Below are 20,138 nucleotides of genomic sequence, written 5' to 3'. Positions count from 1 at the left end.
AAATTAGCCTTCAGATCACGCAAACAGGTTAGGGTTTTTGTTAGATCGTTAAAAATGACCACCAATTCGTTCAAGACACAATGAAAGCACGACCGAAACGTTAGTATGCCCAGTACAGTGTCACATCACAAACCGATCACCTGACAGGCAGGTGATTTCTCGGTGGATATTTTGGATGGCGAGGAACTTTCTTCGCCTTTTCAGATGTGGGCAAACCTGGAGATTTCACAGTCGATGTAATTACGTAATGTTTTGTGAACTTAGATAGCCAGTACGTTCACTAAATCCATGATCTTACCTTTGAGATGTATTCTTACTGCTGTTGGTGTTGCTGTTGAGATCACCGTCCGAAACATGATAGCCATTCGATTGACTGTCCATTTGGGAGCAGTCAAAGAGAAAAAAGATCCCAAAGTTTTCTACACCAAAGACCTCATCAAATTCACACGAATCGTTCGACAAGAGTTTTACCAACTGAAAGGTAGCCTACCACTCATAGTATGATCCACGCCAGAGCATGTAAATGCTTCAAAGTTCATTACGAGCGAGCAGCAACAGGGTGTCAAATGTCCCGTATCCAATGTCTGTTCTGATGGACAACCCACATCACAGGTGCGTAATAATAGTCCTGAGGCCAATAACACCGGGGACGGCTAAGGTAAACCAAAGAAGCTTTTCCCTCTCAGCCTATTATCTGCCGTGCCATAATGAAGTAGTGAAATAGGTGCAAACGGCTTCGTAAAAGTTCAAAGACGACTTGCATGGAAAGTGCATGGAACAAAACTAAGAGTTCGACGAAAAACAACAGTTCGACGACTTTGCCTAGCCGCGCACTCGTAGCCTACTCCACGTCGATGTTTCTACCCAACACGCATGCTAGATTTACAAAGCTTGAAGCTCAGTCAGTCACGTTGCCCTTTTAATGTGCCCGCACGCTCCCTGAATGCTAATTCCCAGGCAGAGCTAAGGGGGAAATCATTCATTCTCATTCGGAGCAGGTTGAAAGAACTCGACTTGGCTACATTTCTAGTCGTGAGTATTTTACGCATGCACTCATAGTTGCGACATGCCTTGCCAAGTGAAATGCATGCCCCGCGGCTGTCGGTTTTTGGAACGCCTGTTTGTTTGAAGTCAGTGACCCCGCCTGATTATTCTGTAACTGTTCTTACTATACTTTTAGGCCCAAGTGCAAGCCACATTCAATATTCAGATAATGCGATAAATCTCGTATGCAATCCACATTAAATGTGCTGTTTATAATTTGAATGTATCACACTGATATTGTGCTTAATTGTGAAATGTTGGCTTCAACCCAAGTTCCATAGTATAGTTTTGCCACGGTGCTTCTTTGCACTGTGTTATTATCCCAAAAAGCAGCAGCATATGGTAGACAAGGCTTCTGTTTAACGCTCAGGAGACCACTTTAGCTTTTACTGGGTGTGTCCTGTTGATATGAGGGCACATGGACTCCACGTATTTTAAGCTTCTTGAAATGATCTGCTTCTCGTTATTTAAGACTACTTTTACAGAGAAAGAGGTTCAGGGTGGATTATTAGTCCAACACCACAGATAGATGTCAGCTGAAACACACAAAGACACTGAAAGACTATTCTCCTGCCATTTATCTTGTGGTGTATTGAAGCAGCAGACACTAATTACCATTGGGGGGAAAAAACGTCTTTCGGACAAAGACTTGCAGTGAAGCTGATATAGGCCATTGCTTCAAAGGGAAAGGACAGTGATCGGGAAAGTGAACAGGTGGCAGCTGGAGAGAAGCTGACTCCAGTTACCATACAATGCATAGAAAGTAAATTACCGGTAAGTAGTAGCCTATACTATATGGTTACTTTTTGTGAGCCTGGTGGATAACCACTAACCTTACTGGCAGGCAACATGCTCCCAAAAGTTAGTGGGCAAAAAACCCATTAGTCCTATGGAAGAGGTTAACTTCTCATTTGGAGCAAGAAAACATCTCTACTCTAAATTAACTTGCTGTGACCTTATGGCTTTGCCAATAGTTCACTGGCAGCAGCCAAATTAACCAACAGTGCCAAAGTAATGATTTTGTTGTTCCAGTAGATTGTTGCCCATTTGCTCAAATAACTAGCCTACATGTCCAGGTAGGCCTAAGTGAACTCACCCTGGTCTTGGTAAGAAAAGAAAGAGTGGTTCACCTGGAGACTATTCCAAGACTATGGTGAAGTGATAAACCTGGCTTAGTTCACCTACAGCAGGGGTGGGGAACCTTTTTCATTCGAAGGGCCACTTCAAATTCATCCGAGGGCCGTAAAAGTCCTCCGATGGCCGTACTATGAACACAAACCAGGATTTCCCCCTTCGCTGTAGGCCTATGTTGGAGGCAGCCACCTTTTAAACAAACAGCGCCTTCTCCAGGTTCCCTAAATATAACTTAATTGTATTGCAAATGCATTTTCTAAGATTCCTTTACAAATGTCATATTTCATGTGAAGCTGAATAGCATTAAAATTATATCGGGGGCCGGATAAAACGGCCTCAAGGGCTGCAAACGGCCCTCGAGACAGGTTCCTCACCCCTAGGTCACAGGAAATGGTAAACCTAATAAAATATACCCTGATGTTATCATGTGGTGAAGAAAATTAGGACTCCAGGCTCTACTATTAGATGATTCATCACTCTGTGCATCCCAATATGTGACCTTGCCTCCTCCACTTGTGCTTGTCTCCTCGTCCCGCCTTCTGGCCCCTCCTCCGTGGAGAAAACGATAAAGTTTCCCAGCTGTCAGCCTCGCCACAACAACTTTTGAGGGACTGTTTTTCATTCACCATCCCAATTGCAAATGAGAAAAAGACTTTACAATTGAGCTTTTGCAAGATATTGAAATATAATGCTGTTGTCAGTGATGTCATCATGACGAGAAGCAAGTGGAGGAGGTAAGGTTGCATATTAAAACGCACTCACTATCTCAAGGTTGACCTCACCTGGTAGCCTATACAACTGAACCAGCCTCTTGGAATACTCCCCTGGAAAACCTTGAAGTTTCAGCAGATTGACTGGATAACATTACACTCGGTTTTAATGAATCTCTGGTTTTAGCGTCATCTTTAAAATCAAACAGACAAACTCATCGGGTTAAGCTTCACATTCACTATAATCTTGAAACCATGTATAGAGAGATGCTATACACACACCAATGTTTAGAATGCCAAGGTGATGTTTACATGTATGTGGATATTATAAAATGCAGATAGTTTTATTATCTACTTTCATGAAAACACGTTGTGGATAATAATTAAAACTCAATTGTGACAGGTACATTTAGCCCCCTAAATATGGGATATTTTTAAAAACTGGAGTTTTGAAATGCGCATTTTAAAACTCAGTTTAAGTGTACAGGAGAGGCCAAATCCAAGTTTTTCAAAAATATCCCTGCATGTAGAAACAGCTTCTAAGAGGCAATAGGTGCAACCCCTACAGACCGAACATGACGTCACTTAACACAGAAGGTAACGATAGTCTGGAAATAGTGCCATCTACAGGAGTCCAACAATACATACACAACACTCCTGAGTTCCTCAAGACATTATCAATATTCAGTGTTTTTAAACCGGATATTTGCAGCAAAAGACTATTTCTATTTGAGTGTGTTTAACTAGGTTGAGGCGTCTCTAATTCAGAGGGCATACACGGGGAAGTGTTAACTTGAATTCTTTTTACCCTTTATGGTACATGAGGACCAATGGTGTAGTCTACTCTTTTGCAGTGGGTATACTGTATTTTGTGCTATTCTAAATAATGGATCAATCAATGTTAGGTGGGTATACTGTGTATACCTGCATTCTACATAGACTACACCTGAGGCCTGTGCTCTGTATCACATGTGACTCATTGCTCAATGTGTTTCCCCTGAGCACATTTGCTTTTTGTAGAACCTCTACACCAGAAGTAGTAGTATATACTGCCATATTACAAGACCATAATTAAGTGATAAACCTCTGCAGCTAAGTTAACCTACAGAAAGTGGCAAATCTGTTAAAAGACAGTCTGCATGCGTCATTTTTTTAAAGAGTAGAGAATGTTCTATTAGCTGATTTACCATTGCCTCTACGTTCGCTTAACCAGGTTTGTTGAACTGAAACACTGTGTTGGGATATCGGGCAGATATTTATGTTTTTGCCTGTCATGAAATTAAAAATGAGGTGCTGTAAGTATGTGTGTGTGTATGGCATGTGTACGTCATGTATGAGCCTCAGACCAGACTTGTGTCTTAGTATATTGTGTATTGTCATCATATAGCCATTCCACATGCATATATACACACAGTACTTCATATAGAAGTCCATGGACCTATATACACATTACATGTAAGTACACGATAACTTATATTCGCATGTCCAGATACACCAACAAATATCGTAACCCCATTCTCCAAAAATAAAAAATAAAAACATGGCAAGGAAATAAAAGCAGTTTTACTTAAAGAGCTATAATTTATTCGTTTACATAAATCTGACAAAAAAAATGTAGTGAACAAAAACTGATGAGAAACACATAACTGCACATAGTCACACCAACTTCTACAATCCGAAAGAAAGAGAGAGAGAGAAAAAAACAAGAAAACAAAACAACCAAAAAACAAAAAGAACAGATGATATGGTCACACGGTTGACCTGAAATAAAATGATATTGAGGCATCGGATAACAGAGTTGACACACTGTACGCAAAACACCTTTTTTTGTTTGCTCTCCCTAGCTTTGTGTCTTTTTTTCATATAACTTTTTTTTAATATGATTTCTTTATAGAATTCTCTCTGTACACACTGCTACAGTAGATACAGTATATTACAACTGTAACAATAGTGTTTGTGCTGGTGAGTTGAGCCAAGCTTGTTGCTCATGCTGCTCAGAACCCAGGACTCTGGCTCAGAAAGTGGATCTGTTTATAGTGCGACCATCCCAAGCCCTGCAGGAAATACTTGAAATTATTTAAAAACAAACCAAAATTAAAATAAAATTAAAAAAAAAAAGTTCTCAACCCACCGCACAACAAAGTACTCTGAGATATTTGCACACTCTCTCACGCACTCTCTTTTGCTCTCTCTCACACACCCACGACTCTTAAGAGTGGCCATAAGGTGGGGTGGGTGGGGGGGAGCAGGGGTGGGTAGAGGGCGTCCTCTCCCACAGGTGGTACACAGCTAGCGGTCCAGGGACGGTGCAGGGGGGTCCAGATAATATATACATGATGGTCCCCCATGGCGTCTTCTCGAGCCTGAGGTTAGAATTAGCTTGCCTGTGCCAACAGCTGACAATGCACACACATGGCGACTTCGAAAGCGAATCTAGCGTTATTTTCCTGCGTGCCTTGCCCCCCATCCTCCTCCTCCTCCTTTTCCACGTCTTCGTCAGTAGCACTTCCTCTTGACGGGTGGTCTGCGTACTGTGTGTGTTTTTTGTTGCTTGTACTGGATTTCTTCTTGCCGACTTCAAGTGTTTTTCTGCTTTTCTTTTTTTTCTATGTTGTTGTTTTTTTCCATGTTTGTACAAGTCTTTAAAAAAAAACTAGAGAGTCAATGCAAAACAAGACCCCACTCCTTCCGAAGAGGCGGGGCTGAGATTATACCGTCTTGCGCTTGCTTCCTGTTACGATTGGCCGGGCAAACTCCACAAAGTCGTCTATCAGGACAGGCCACGCCCCTGGAAAAGAAGGGAAAAGAAATCATTACACACCTTTGGCCGTCAGTTGGAGGACCATGACCCACCTTTGTTTTGTTTTGAACCAATCAGGGGTGCATTTCTCGAAAGAAAGCATAGTTGCTAACTACGGTAGCTGCTTTGATGGTTGCAAAACAATTTTCCATTGCCAACTACCCAAGTTGCTCACTGCCAACAACTACGCTTTTGAGAAATGCACCCAGGACTTCAGGGGCCTATTCTACAAAGCTAGTTCAGGAGTAAACCAGGTTAAGTTAAGAGGTAAATCATCCAATAGTGGAGCCTTTGCTTAATAAAATGAGGACTCCACACTCTTCTATTAGATGATTTACCCCTCAACTTAACCTGGCTTACTCCTGAACCAACTTTGTAGTATAGGCCCCAGGAACTTTTTTTTAAAACACAAACAGTCTTGCAAGATGGACCATACTTGTGACACACATAGCACATAAGAAAAGAAAGTGTATCCATTTAGTAGCAGCCAAAATAAACCCAATAATTTCACTAATATTAAGCTGAAAAACCGTGTTCATCACTTATGTAATTGTTGCCATCAATGTGTTCTTCGCCTTGTATATATTGGTTTTGAAACACTAAACTCAATCTAATAGTGATTCATTATTGTTCTTTCTATGGTACATAAAACAGGTGGTAGAGAAAACACATGGTGCCACCACATGATGCCTTGCTGCATGGGTGTCAAACTCAAATTGACTGAGGGCCAAAATCACAATCTGGAACAAAGTCACAGGTGAAATGTAATATCTATTTTAAAAAGCAGACTAAATTTTGCATACACACACTTATGTAATACTCATAATTTCACACTTAAATTTCACAAGCAGCAAATTTACCTGCACATATTCTGTTGCATGAGTTTGAGCTGTTTCACTAGACTGGGCTCACTCATATCCCTGTGACACACCAAATTTCCCATTGAAGTCTTATTATGCTGTAAAGGTATGTTGTATGTGGGCTGTAATACATATTTGAAATGATCTCGCGGGCCAAATAAAATGACTCCGTGGGCCAAATTTGAACCCCCGGGCCTGAGTTCGACATCCCTGCCTTGCTGGACGTGAAAGAGTAGAGTATGACTGGTCATAACATACCCTCCTCATCATAGTTTGACATGTCATCAGCAATCATGTTGCCAAAGTCCAGCAGCAGGTTCCATGTGTCTTTGGGGATGGACCGTTTGTGGTGCTCCTGTTCAGAAAGAAGAGATCAACATGGGTGAGGTGACGCGCATCCCTATACTCTGCCATCAACAGGACCCCGTTTCTTGACAGTGTCGTTGCTAACCAGTTAGAAACTTAGTAAGTTGCTAATGGGAAAATGCAAAAAAAGGGGGAATTGCAGCTAAATAAGTTGCTTACTTGGTTAGTAACGGCACTGTCAAGAAACGAACCCCAGAATTACAAAGTCAAAAAACATTGTATAAACGATTTTCTTCAAACTACACCAGCAAGGCTTCCTAGGCTTCTACCCGATGCCCTTTCCCTATCGTTAACAAAAGTGTGCTTAGACAGGCAGAGGTCGTTATCCGTGTTATCACCTGCATAAGATGCACATATACAGTTGGTAGTGCGGGCAGCGGTGTAGTCTACTTTTTTGAAGTGGGTATACGTATATTCGAGCATTTTTTGAAGTGGGTATACTATATATTTATGCTATTGTGAATAATGGAACAATCTATTTTTAGTGGGTATACTGAAGCCCCTTAAATTTAAAAGTGGGTATACTCCGTATACCTGCGTTCTATGTAGACTACACCACTGAGTGCGGAGCGATTTGAAAAAAAAAAAATCACAATATGTATTACTTTACATCACGATAACGATATGCATCACGATATACTGCAATTACGTATGTTTCCAGTTATTCTATTCATGTTCTTAATGAATCTTTATTCATCTTTTTACAGCTATATGGACTTTGTCGCTTTGGTTAAAAAGAGTCTGCCCAATGCAATGTAATGTAATGTAATGAAATCCAAATAAACCACTCACCAATAAAAATCTATTCCAGAGATCCAAAAACTTGAACCGGCCAGTCAGTACCAGATTCCAGTAGGCCACAGCCATCTCTAAATCTGAAAGTGTACAAAGAAAAGCATGTGAGATCTTGGTATACATTGTGATTCTGATGCATCGCCTTCATCACAGTGAGTGTGAAGTAAAATACTTTGACTGACCTAAACCCTTTTGTCCAGGGTTCTTGGCAAAATTGAAGGTAAATTGGTAGAAGTCCTTGAACTTTCCGCTGTCTTTCAGCTCCTGCTCTAGTCGTGGTAACAGTGCCTTCAGTTTTTCGGGGCTGTCACACCTGGAGCAGGACAGAAGGGACAGAGAGGTTCAGTCAACTAAACAGACCATCATAAACCATGCAGTATTATTTTAACAAGCCTTGCGCGAGACAATTAGCAAAATTCTTGTTTCATTTTGGGGCAAGTATTAACGAGAATTAACCTGGCAATCGCCAGCCTAAATACTAGTAAGACATAGTCTAGAAACCATCTATTCACTTTCCTGTAGGGAAGGTGGGGTTTACGATTCCACACGGCCGTTTATTTAGGCGCTATGAATGTCTCATTGTGCATAGTAGCCCACAGCCAAACACTATTCTTGTTCGATTAATGTTCGATCTAAACTATTCAGAACACTGACTTAAGTTTGATGAAAAGGTTGTTATGGGATGTGCACCTTTTAATGGGATTGTGCACATCCCAGGAAAAGGTGCAGGACAAAAGCTGACTGTAATTTTAGAGTGAGGAGTCTGCACACTGAAAATCCTTTTTTTTCTTTTTTTTTTTTCTTTCCTATTTCAAAGCAGGATATGATGTTTTGACTGTTAGACAACCGTCGAAACATCATAACATCATCCTATCCTGCCTTGGAATAACAAAAAGGATTTTAAATGTACAGACTCCTTTCAGGCGCCATTGGGGGCTGCCCCCTTGCACAGGTGAGGCATAAATACAATTTTGTTGTGTGCAGTGAACACTTGTGTGTGCTGTTGAGTGCTGTCACATAATGACAATGGCAGTTGGAGTTTCCCAGTTGGGCTTTTGGCTTTCACTTTTAAATTTCCCGTCCAGAGTCGGCCATGGTTTCCAGGCTGTCGAGCAGATAGGAACGAGCGTGCAAGGCGGCATGGGAATTCCCAGGCTACATCGGACTGGTAGCAGAATAACCCTGCACTTGGCTGAAGGGGCTACGCACATATAGATGGATGCACCTTGACAACTACACTAAGGAATGACATCATGCAGTAGTTTACCCTAGTTCTGTCATGCCATCAAGGAACTCCTTCTTGCTGAACTCGCACTGTGTGGCGGCGCGAAACTTCCATGCCACGACCAGGACGCTGATGCTGGCCGGGTCTAGGTTGAGGTCATCGCAGAACTGCTGTATGCCATCGATCCCAATCTTGTTTTCATCCTGGGGATCTGTGAGGAAAGAGGGAGGGGCAGCAGAGGGAAGGAAGGTAAACGACAACAAGATTAACATGATGTTATGGGGCCTATAATGCAAAGCTGGTTCAGGATACGTTAAGGTTAAGAGGTGAATCATCTAATAGAAGAGCCTGGAGTCCTCATTGTATTAAAAAAAATTGTATTAGATTACCTCTTAACTTAACCTTAACTTATTCTGAACCAGCTTTGTAGTATTGGCCCATGGTCACACAAACTTTACCTTCACCCAACACAATACCACACCATGTCAATTCACAATGACGTAGCTACTAACTATATAAGCCGTAACAGTTGCTTTGCACAAAAATACACTCCTGTCCCATGCACACCTCGAAAGTAAACAAAGCCCAGCCACCACCACCCCCCTCCCCACCCACACACTTCCACAAATACAACTTGTTTACCACACCAACACATTGTGTAAACAACTATATTTTTACATTGTACCTCAAATGCACAACTGGTTTCTGGTTTTACCTTTGTAGCGGTTGTAGAGCTGTTCAAGCTTCTTCCGGTCCACTGAGGTTTTCATGGATTCTTTGTAGTAGAGGTCTGGGTTCTGGAAGTAGTTGTCTGTGGCCACCTCTAGTTTCCAGTCATTCTGCGTCAGGCAGTACACAGCTGTCTTCTCACCAGCCTGGGTAAAGGACATAAACTGGCGAACCTTGTCCTTCTGCGACGACTTCAGCTTGTGCTGCACGGACACAAAGGAGAAACGCTCAGCAGGCGTAGTCGTAGACTCAGCACCAGGCACACGGGGGTTTGACACCGTCAGAAGCAGCACATACAGACACACCGAGACACAGGCAAGTAGGCAGAGACCCCAAAATACACTCATCCAGAAACACGCGACAACAGGCAGGGAAGTTCGTCCAGATTTCTTCCTACGATTTCCTAGTTCCAAAACAAAACACACGTTCTAAACAAGGAGATAACGACAGAGGCACGTGAGGCGAGTGTGTGAGAAATTAAAGCAAAGGTTGTAAGTTCTTTAGCTTATGGCACAAGGCACGTGCTTAACTATGGAAGGCCACTTGCAAAAAAAGATCCTCTTGGAATGTAACTCAAGTAGGAGGACCTCTGAGCTATCTCAGGACAGCCCAAACAAACTCTGCATATGTTGGGAGTTATTTCCAACCGTGCCTACTAAGCACATTTGTTAATGTAATATCAAAGCCACGCATTGACCTGGAAAAATAGTTTGTTGACTTTTAAAGCTACTCGTTCACCTTGTGCATATATAGGCCTATGTTATCTTTTTTATTGAGTTAAGCATTTGAAGGTTATATAGCCCAACACTGCAGGTGTCTTTTGAACGCAAATCAGCCATTACTCGGGCATTTTACAAAATAGAGCGAGTGCCACTAACGGTGCATCTGAACTGTCAACATTGCCCCTGCTCCAAGCAGATACCATGACGTTTAGCATCCAGCTAACGTTAACACTATTTTCAGCCGTGGCTTTTAGGTGATTCAAGATTTCAGCAAACATTTTTCGTAAATATTAGTAAGTGCCCAGTCTTCCAGTCTAAACAGGCAAATCTGCAGTGTGCAGAAAGACGATAAAATAAAGCAATTCTACTGTTGTTCTTTTTTATCCCCTGAGCTTCGGTACTGCAGTGAGTCGCGACCCAGTTCTCGCGTCAGCAGCGCGGCTAGCACTCGGCTCTGCCCAACCAAAGTTGCAGTTCGCCAAAAAGGGAAAGGAACGCGCGCCGCGGTGGAGTGACTGCGGACCGAGCTCTCAAAATATCAACAACTGACCTTCCCTCTCTTCGTTGATAAATTTCGGTACAGAAAATGAAATGACAATGCGACACAGGCTAAGGACACCGCGTAGGTACAAAGCGAGTGGATAACCCCGCGCATCACGACATTTACTCCGATGTTGTGCACCTTTGTAGAGGTTTAATCTACCGTTTGGGTTTATGATTTTCATAATACCTACCATTTTTATCACCCGCTGTTAGACCAATTTGATACTCAGTAGTTCCGTGTACGCCTGCGCGTCAGCATCAAGGGACTGCGCTAGAGAACCATGGAGTTTGCGCGCTGAAGTCACATGGCGCCGGGAATTGTAGTTTCAAAACAGTTTTGAAGTGGACAGTAAGCTTTCTGTGCAGTGGCGACTATATTCTGGGGATTACAATGGCCAGGAGATCAACATATCGGTGTTCAACATATCGACACTATTATCCTACTTCACATATCTGCATTGTATGAGCAACTTGGAACTTGGGTGTTTCATTGGCCATATGACAAACTGCTGGTGTACTTTAATAAACTGGTATGTGACTACGCGCAACACTATGTTTGGGCCAACACTTTCAGCCGATGTGCTTCTCTCGGTTGAGTTTGAGGACGCAGAGGCTGAACGTTGCATATCCGAAGAATTCCGAGTGAAGTTGCCTTCAGGCTCGAGGAAGGAAAGCTAGTTGCATTTACTTGTTTGTATACGTTTCTGAACTACTTCACACGATTGAGGGACGTCGACAAAACTTTTAAACGACAAATATAAATAGTCTAAGAAACACTGACATGTATGAATGCGAAACAAAAGTGTTGTAAGGAGTTAGCAAGTTGATTTGACTAGCAGCTAACTTACTTTGCTATTTTCAACCACTGATTGGATTACACGGTATTTGAAGCTTCATAAGAATAAACTAGTCTATGACAACCCAGAGTGTGTGTCCGATTCGTCATGACATGACATGCAATTGAGGGTCAAACGCGTACCTGACCTTTTCCAGCGGAATTTGTTGTGTGAATCACCTCAACAACAGGCTTCAAAAGTTGTTACGCTAGCGGCGGCTGTGCCACCTAACCAAGCTTCGACAGCGCTCAGCTGCCTCCAAGCAGGGAGGGGCAGTATCACATGAGTCCTGCTGTTTTGTCAAACAATTACAAAAAGAAAAACATGGAAGCACTTTCGTGTAGCAAATTGTAGAGCTAGATGAAGTAGTCCATAACGAATGGCTGAATCATATCCTTGATGGACAACTATATCAAACAATTTGTAAGGTCCCTTTCTGACCTTGATAGAAGAAAGTGATGCAACAGTCAGATTTTAAACCAAACCTGCCATATGGCACACAAAATATATCTTGCTTTATAGCGGACACGCGCACAATATTGTTTTACAATGGGACTAACAATAATGCCTCCAATCCATTCAGTCTGACGTGCCACAATCACTTAGAACAGTGATTTACAACCTATGGTCCGGGGCCCACTGGTGGGCCCTGGGGGTATACCAAGTGGGTCTTGAAATAATATTCTAAAAATTATAATCACATTTTGGTGTGTGTTGCTTCTGATTTATGTGAGTTTTATTCGTAATCGGGTTAGAGGTGGGCCCCGAACATTTGTGACAATTTCGAGTGGGCCCCAAGTTGGAAAAGGTTGGGAACCCCTGACGATGCATGTGCAACTAGGCCTTTTGATAGCTGTGTTATGTCACACTTGCGTATTTCTATAAAGGCTTTATCCAACTAATGAGCAGTCAAATCAAACGGCATGGCACGGCTTGACCTCACACGAGCATGGTGTCTGATAATCAATCAGCTTTCCACAGCAGTCGAACAGGTGTAATAACTATACTGCCCTACAATATCAGAACGCAGTATCTTGAAAATGGTCGAAAATGGGTTTAGACCGGAAATTGGCTTTAAAATACCTTCTTCTTCTTGTGTTAATTTTTTTTGGCCCAACTTGGTCCCGTTTCGGAAAAAAACGCAAAAAACTGATTATACTGCGCTTTTTGGTTTTAGTAGGTTACGTGGTAGGCTACTAGCCAAGAACGCAGTATAATGCGATACTGCACTTTTATACTGCACTTCTCCATTGACACCGTGGTTTTGGTGTAGACAGTAATACCACAACAGAGCGCAGTATAATGATTTTTCAGCTAAAAAGTAATGAGAATGTTGTTTTTTTTGCTTTTTTCTTGTGTGCATACATTTTCACCCTAAAAAAGTATTATATGGAAGTGTCATCACCACTTTACCTCCAACACAGTCGCGTGGACAGAAAGGAAACTTTTAAAGCCTTTTTTCTCAGTTTGGCATTTTGAATTATACTGCGTTCTGAAATTGTAGGGCAGTATAGGCTACTAGCCTACTGTGAACTACTTGGACATGGACCTTCACCATGTTTTCGAGTTGTGTCCAAGGTAGGCTAAGGACAAACCACAAATGACAAAGAAACACAATTGATTTCTACAAACGTACAAGCAATTGTCCAAAATGTATTCAATCAACTGGAAGCATGCCATCTCAACCGAGGGCTTCCAACGAGCTAGGATGTGAAGTAGTTTATGTGTCAACCTGTTTTGACTGACAGTGCCAGGCTTTATCAATTTCTGTCACTTGTTTTCTGTCTCTCATGAAAATAATGGCTATTGGTAGAGAAAAAAAACATTGGGTTGTCTTGTTAACCTTGATGAGCTCAATACAGAACACTAACTTTGCACAAACAAAAGTATAGACTGCTGAATATTGGGGGTTATGTATGTAGAAATAAAAAATAATGTTATGCTTTTTGTTTTGGGCCTGTCGAATGAAGGCGGAAGAATGCTCAGCATGGTTTACGCTGAAAAAAAGCTGCTGACCAATGACCTTACAGAACAGAGAAAGCGGCAGGATACATCAAACCAATCACATGCTAACAGAGGCGTGGTTACCTCGGATTTCACCTTCGACGTCATGTTGCCTATGTCCAATCATAATCATTTGTTCATAGACACCGCCAAGCTCAGTTTCAGAGAAGGACGAAGACGGAGTAAGCAGTGGCTTTGGGCTCGCACTGAGCAATCGTAAAGCTAAAGGGGAGCTGTTTGGACGTTGGCATCCAATGTTTTGAGAAGCTATTTGATTGTCTGTCGACAATTTTATCAACTTCTGATTGATCAGAATCAACATGCGCCAACTCTGATAAAGTGAGGTATCATAATAACATTGTTGGATGAAATCTGTATCATTTGAAGTTTTGTTGTAGCAGAGATTCTCTCTAGACAATGCTAGCAAGCGCTGCATTATTTTATAGAATAACGCATGAATAAAAATCAAATAATCGTGCAACTAGTAAGAGTGTAGAAGGTTGAGTGAACGCATTCTGATCGAAATGAGAAACTTGTTAGCTTGCCAGTCACCGAACGTTACGTTGTAAACCATATGGTAGAGTGACTGAAGCTTGCTAAGGAAGGCTGATGACCAGATAGTTCTAGTGTTAGCTAAACAAGTAAGCTGGGCTAGCTAACGTTATTATTTTGTCTTAAACGCTGAATTCATTTAGACGTTCAGGGATATTCTATTATCTCTGATCGGTAACGGACCGATATTTGTAGTTCTCAGTGTCATCATAATCTGATGTTATGTAGGTCATGTTGCTAATCACACACTGTTGTTAATCATCCTCACATTTGTTGCATTAGAGTATACTTTAATCTTCCAGGGAAGTGATAACTGTATGCGATACATCCCATGCATTTTAGGGGAAACTATCAATTACTTACTCAATATCCATCGTAGTTTGGATTGCTATTACATTAGCTGCAGTGGTAGCAAGCTAATGTCAGTATTGTTCTGGTTGACAGGCCGGGTTTCCAAGACATATGAATGGAAATTACAATTGACTTAGCTAGCTGGGTTAGCCTTGCATCCAACTAGCTATACTAGCTTTGTAAAATGGCTGACTTGTCAATTTCATTCAGCCAAGAAAATGATATTTCACAATGTATTGCATTTTCAACTGAAACCACTTGTCTTTTGGTTGGGCACAATGAGTTCTGCTGGATATCTGCTATGTGGTGGATTTTCTGAAACACACTTGGATATTGTGAAGCACAGTATTCGATTGTACCATTTGCATAACTGACTTCTGAGGGGCAAGCAAGTTGAGAAGTATAAATCTCACTGTTAAGTTACTCGAAAACCTCAGTAACCCCACTCTAGTCGGCAAACCAAACAATAACATTTAGTTATTATAACTAATATCACCGCCACGACGCGCGTCAACGTTGCTCTTCATATCGTTAATCTAGCTAGCTGGCTAGTTCTTCCCAAAGCATCCATTTTGTCGAAGTGGCTCAGTTGGGTGGGTATGAGTGAAACAATAACAGATAAACTCCTACCGTAAGTTAGTTTATTGGTACTATGAATGGTGCATTTACTTTTCTTGGATGTATCAAAGGCTAAATTATTCTTCTGTAGAGTTTTAGTTTCCTGTTTGGTGATGGGGCTTTAGACCTCCTCTTCCTCTCATATCCCCTATGCCAACAAAAACAGGACTGGAAGCAGCTGTATATTAGTGTTCAATCGTAAGTGCAATGCAAAATCTCAATTATCTGTCGTTAGGTCGTTTGCGTAAGGTCTCCCGTGTGATATGCATTCAAAAAAAGTCAATAAACTCGAGCATTATAAATGAAATTCTCCATCGTTTAATTGCATACAAATGCGTGTAGTAGTGCAAAACGTGTTTCAGAGCTCTCTTGCTAAGTTAGCTAGCGTGGTTACGCTATTAATGAAAGTACTATTATTAACAGAGGCGACACATATGCGTTTGGAAGGAACTTGATGATCATCTAGGCACTTTGCACCAAAACCCTTGCTTATTGTTTTAAAGTTTTACTTGGAACAATGCATTGCTAGTCTGTGTACACCAAACGGCCCCGTTGATTTTGCGAAAAGTTGTTTCAAGGGGACAAAGTAGTTGCATTTTCTATTTTAAGTATTTAACATCGGGTTGTCCATTCCCTCTGGTAGATAAACGTTTTTAATATGTACATAGACTTTGTTTTCAGAGCCTTATGGAAACATTACCGATAGGCAATTTAGCTCGCTAGCTAAATTGGTCATAGCTCAATTCAGCACTAGCTTTGTGCCGATAACGTTGGATGCTGTGAGCTAGGAAGTGGGCCTGGGTCTCAACCACTAGCGGTTTTAACGGAATACCGAGGCCTGGGGTTTAAATGGGAGTTAATCCTTTACTCGTTGGACGAGTCGCTACACTGTTACAGATGTTGCGAGTAGCAACTCTGTAAAATGAAATGTTGAAAGTCTCAGATTATTCAGCGGCCTACAAGTGAGTGAGTACTAGCCCCCAACACGCGCAAACTGTCACGGGGGCTCAGGTAACCATTCAGGTTAATGAAGAGAGGGGGGGGGGGGATGAATCGAAAGTGTGCTGCTCACAACTTGACAGAATTGAATGTATTGTGGTGCCACATTTGTGTAGCCCCTATTTGTTTGTTAAACACTGGATAATAATCACACTCAACTTTTCTTCCCTAGGAGATTCTGCGAACTGGCACTGTTAACTAACAAAACCAACCCGTAATTGTTTCACCCCCCAAGGATCATGGCCAAAGATGTGAGTATTGCCATTTTGGGTGCAGGCCTTCTGACTTATGACATGGTCTTATATGTCAGCTGAAATATTTGTTAAATGTCAATGAAGTGTAAGATCACATCATGTTCTGTTTACAGGCTGGTCTGATTGAAGCTAATGGGGAGTTGAAGGTTTTCATCGATCAGAATCTGAGTCCTGGCAAAGGTGAGTCGAAGTGATAAGGCACCATGATTGTGGTTGTTGGCAAGCATGGTGGGTCAAAGATGTTCAAAGTGTACGTCAAGAACCAAGAGGACGGTCCTTGTCCAGTGAATCTCATGGGATTTTGTCCTGTCTATTCATCTTGTCAACTGTTTTGGCTAAACATTACATAATGTTACCCTCAGCAGACACCTTTCTGGAGCAGCTTATTAGGAAGAGGTTGTTGGTGACAGTCACTTTAACATTTAGCAATGTGTTGCTGTCTTGTTCAAAAGAGCCCTGCTGCCATGGCTAAGGGTTGCCTGGCTAACACACAAGTGGGAGTCTGGATGCTTCCTATGCACTTTCTTGTAAATGTGTGGCTTACAATTTTCTATGGCCGGCACGTCTGGCTCGCCCAGCGAAGCTACCTGTTTGGCCTGCCCAGTGAGCAGAAGATATGGAGAGCAAGACGTCTTCCCCTCTGTATACTCTGCACATTGGTCGGATAGTGCCAATCACTGCCAGTCGGCACATGGTCTGGCCTGATCAGTGGGCGGAGGAAACGGAGGGGAAAACGAGCAGCTTCGCTGGGCGGGCCAGACGGCCTGACTGGATCTATCGGGCGTTACGAATGCTTCATTTGGCACATACATAGCCCATAGCCAATTGTGTCAGTTTTATCTATTCAAACAAACTGCAAGCTTCTGTTTGTCAAGTAGGTCGCATCATCGCCTCCCCACTCTCTGATTGGTTCCCTAGCTCAGGACCCCTCATTTGGTGTAGAATCCATACTGTCTCTCCGATCGGAATGATTTTGCAAAGCAGGCTAAGGGTGTCGGGAGATCATATTCCTAGATCGAGATCTGAACCTGCAACCTTCCAATCTGGAAACCAGGGGGAGTATTACAGAAAACTTCCTATCTTCAGTGGTTCTATCTTAACTTTTGACTTGAGAAGATTTTTTCCAGTATGGTATTACAGAAACAAATCCTAACTTCATTTAGGATTCTTATCTTATCTTTGGAAATCCTATCTTATCTTGAGTTAGTAATCCTAAAGTAGCGATCTAAACATCTACGATCTACTTTTTATGTCTGTTACCTGACAACAAATGCACCGCTACCTAGCAACAGTAGTGCGACGCAAGCTAGAACACACAAGTTTGACTGCTGCTGCATCTCGCGGTGTGCGTGATACTAAACCAGAGAGGAAGAGGACGTAAATATTTCGCGGAACTTTTTATGCTCATCGATGTGATAACGCACTTATTAGTGACGTTCCACCGAACGGATTTCTAATACAGCAACATGTATGTGAGGACGAAATGAGGTCTCTCTCGATGCCTGCAAACCTCATGTTGACCAAATGCATTAGTGGTTTCAGTCCCAATAAAGTGCATCCCATTTTCCATATTTTCATCCCAATGCTTTGTTTTTTCCAAACGAATGCACGCACAACAGTTAAGAAACGTAATTCATGAAATGTCTTTGTATGACCAGCGCCTAATAGATGACAATACAGCCGACTTGGCTTGACCCAGTTGGTCGGCAGTCAATTAGGGAAGTTGATATCGGACTTCACATCGAAGTCGGGTATATTTATCATCAACTCTTCACTTCACACGTCGTTTGGGTCAGTCAATGTAGCTTCATTTAATTAATATATCATCCGTTCACAATTGCGTTGTTTTCCCGGATGAAATAGACTTCACTGTAGCTCTGGCTGAAACAGCGAGCTGAGCGTGGGTAAATAGTTATGAACACCAGCTACATTTTGGCTAACAAATCAATGGATATCTGGAATTAGGACAGCTGGGTGGCTGTCCTAAAGTTAGGACCATTTATTTATGATTTTTCGAAGTTAGGATGCTTCTGTAATACCCCTTTCTTAACTTAAGACAGGATGCGCAAAACAACTTAGGAAACGCTGTTCTGTAATACGCTTTTCCTAAATTCGGTCCTAAAGTGCCGTTGCCGCGGTAACTAGACAGATAAGATAAGATTCTCAAGATAGGAAGTTTCTGTAATATGCCCCCAGGGGCCTATACTACAACGCTGGTTCAGGAGTAAACCAGGTTAAGTTAAGGGTTAAATCATATAATGGAAGAGCCTAGAGTCCTCGTTTTTTTTAAGAAAATGAGGACTCTTTGCTCTTCTATTATATGATTTACCTCTTAACTTATCTTGGTTTACTCCTGAACCAGCTTTGTTGTATAGGCCCCATGTCCCTATTTTCTGACTGTTTCCAATTGCACTTCCCTGTCATTGATGGAATTGATGTCTGACTAACCGCTCTGTGTTTGAATGGTGTCTGCAGGTGTCCTGTCCCTGGTGACTGTCCATCCACAGACGATTCCTGTTGCGAAGCAGCTGCTACCAAAAACACTTGGCCCGTCTAATGTCAACATCGCCCCACATTTGGTAAGTGGACGCGGCATTTTCCTTGTTTTCTGTTTTTGGATGACGACTTCTGATGGGTCACTGAAAGAGTGAAGCACATATCTGGAAATGTGATGTATTTGTGATGAATTAGGTCTAGTCATTTATCTGAAGTTGCGAGTGGCCATATGTTTGTGGAGGGCAGTGCTTTGGATCCATGTGGGGATGATGTAAAGACAAATGCCTTTACATGCCAAGATGTGCAAACTCATGAAGGTGCAACCTAGAGCTGCAACCAGCCGCACTGAATAGCTAAACTACATGACTTACAAAAGTACCTCTTGCAACCATTCTGTTTCTCTTCAGGTGATCAGCACACCACAGAGACCTAGTGGCTCCAATGCCATCCTCGTGAACAGTCCCCACACACCCAGCTCTCAGCTGTTCGCCCAGAGCCAGCCGTCCGAAGCCTCACCATGGTCATCAGGGTGAGCATTTGCAACATGTATGAAGTGGATTACAATATGCCGACTCCCATCCTCAACCTGTGCTTGTGGCCTCGCGTTTCACTGACGCCCCGCCTCTCACTGACGCCCCGCCTCTCACTGACGCCCCGCCTCTGTGGAGAAAACAATGGAGTTTCCTCGCGGTCAGCCTATCCTCAGCAACTTTTGGGGGACGATTCTTCAATCACCGTACCGATTGCAAATGAGAAAGTGACGCAAGGCCTCAAGCATACAAGGGAGTCCGCGTATTAAAATGCACCCATGGACACGAGTATAGTGGAGGAGTTAAACCGAAGCCAAAGTCTTAGTAAGGCGAAGCTCACAGTTCAGTACAAAGTTGCTGAAATCAAACTGCTCAGACCTTGAAAGGTTTGAGCAGTGAGCAGTTGCAAGTATTCAATGAATTGGTCTTGAAACTGCTACATGTTGCATTTTAGTTTAGTCTGATTGGTCAAACTTGACTCGCCACAGATGTTTTTGCCTATATGAAATCCAGCTCACTGAGTCACTGTTAAGCAGTTCAGTGTCACATGGCTTGTTGTTATGCAAGATC

At 42.3% G+C, this 20,138-nt stretch overlaps 3 protein-coding genes across 11 annotated transcripts in view; 1 reads left to right on the top strand and 2 right to left on the bottom strand.

Annotated features, from left to right (window-relative positions):
• LOC134461080 (growth hormone-regulated TBC protein 1-A-like) overlaps positions 1-1,175 on the bottom strand; it is a 16,609-nt gene extending 15,434 nt beyond the window's left edge. The window contains exons 1-2 of one of the 2 annotated variants that reach the window (XM_063213839.1): positions 299-380; positions 141-216 (exon numbers count right to left, since the gene is read on the bottom strand). In XM_063213839.1, coding sequence (XP_063069909.1) covers positions 141-216; positions 299-365 — 143 coding nt within the window. In that variant the 5' untranslated portion in view covers positions 366-380. Of the gene's footprint in view, positions 1-140; positions 217-298 lie in introns of both variants that reach the window. The other variant, XM_063213840.1, reaches the window with a different exon arrangement.
• Positions 1,176-4,239: 3,064 nt separating this feature from the next.
• Positions 4,240-12,021, bottom strand: dcun1d2a (DCN1, defective in cullin neddylation 1, domain containing 2a). 5 transcript variants are annotated; one of them, XM_063213833.1, is made up of 7 exons: positions 11,913-12,021; positions 9,650-9,866; positions 8,977-9,145; positions 7,892-8,022; positions 7,707-7,789; positions 6,807-6,903; positions 4,240-5,676 (listed from the first exon to the last, which is right to left on the bottom strand). In XM_063213833.1, exons 2-7 carry the CDS (start codon positions 9,822-9,824, stop codon positions 5,597-5,599), a joined length of 735 nt encoding a protein of 244 aa, XP_063069903.1. In that variant the 5' UTR covers positions 9,825-9,866; positions 11,913-12,021; the 3' UTR covers positions 4,240-5,596. The 5 variants fall into 5 exon arrangements, with proteins under 5 accessions (XP_063069903.1, XP_063069900.1, XP_063069902.1 ...); XM_063213830.1 differs by lacking the exon at positions 11,913-12,021 and adding an exon at positions 11,120-11,897; XM_063213832.1 differs by lacking the exon at positions 11,913-12,021 and adding an exon at positions 10,754-10,916.
• A 1,777-nt stretch (positions 12,022-13,798) lies between these two features.
• tfdp1a (transcription factor Dp-1, a) overlaps positions 13,799-20,138 on the top strand; it is a 32,238-nt gene continuing 25,898 nt past the window's right edge. Inside the window, exons 1-5 of one of the 4 annotated variants that reach the window (XM_063213834.1) lie at positions 13,799-14,107; positions 16,461-16,539; positions 16,656-16,722; positions 19,018-19,121; positions 19,446-19,567. In XM_063213834.1, coding sequence (XP_063069904.1) covers positions 16,528-16,539; positions 16,656-16,722; positions 19,018-19,121; positions 19,446-19,567 — 305 coding nt within the window. In that variant the 5' untranslated portion in view covers positions 13,799-14,107; positions 16,461-16,527. Of the gene's footprint in view, positions 14,113-14,848; positions 15,303-15,364; positions 15,488-16,460; positions 16,540-16,655; positions 16,723-19,017; positions 19,122-19,445; positions 19,568-20,138 lie in introns of those variants that run through there. The other 3 variants (XM_063213835.1, XM_063213837.1, XM_063213836.1) reach the window with 3 other exon arrangements.

The sequence above is a fragment of the Engraulis encrasicolus genome, chromosome 13 (assembly GCF_034702125.1).
Source record: "Engraulis encrasicolus isolate BLACKSEA-1 chromosome 13, IST_EnEncr_1.0, whole genome shotgun sequence".
Lineage (NCBI taxonomy): Eukaryota > Metazoa > Chordata > Actinopteri > Clupeiformes > Engraulidae > Engraulis > Engraulis encrasicolus.
This window is presented reverse-complemented; position numbering and strand designations above follow the sequence as displayed.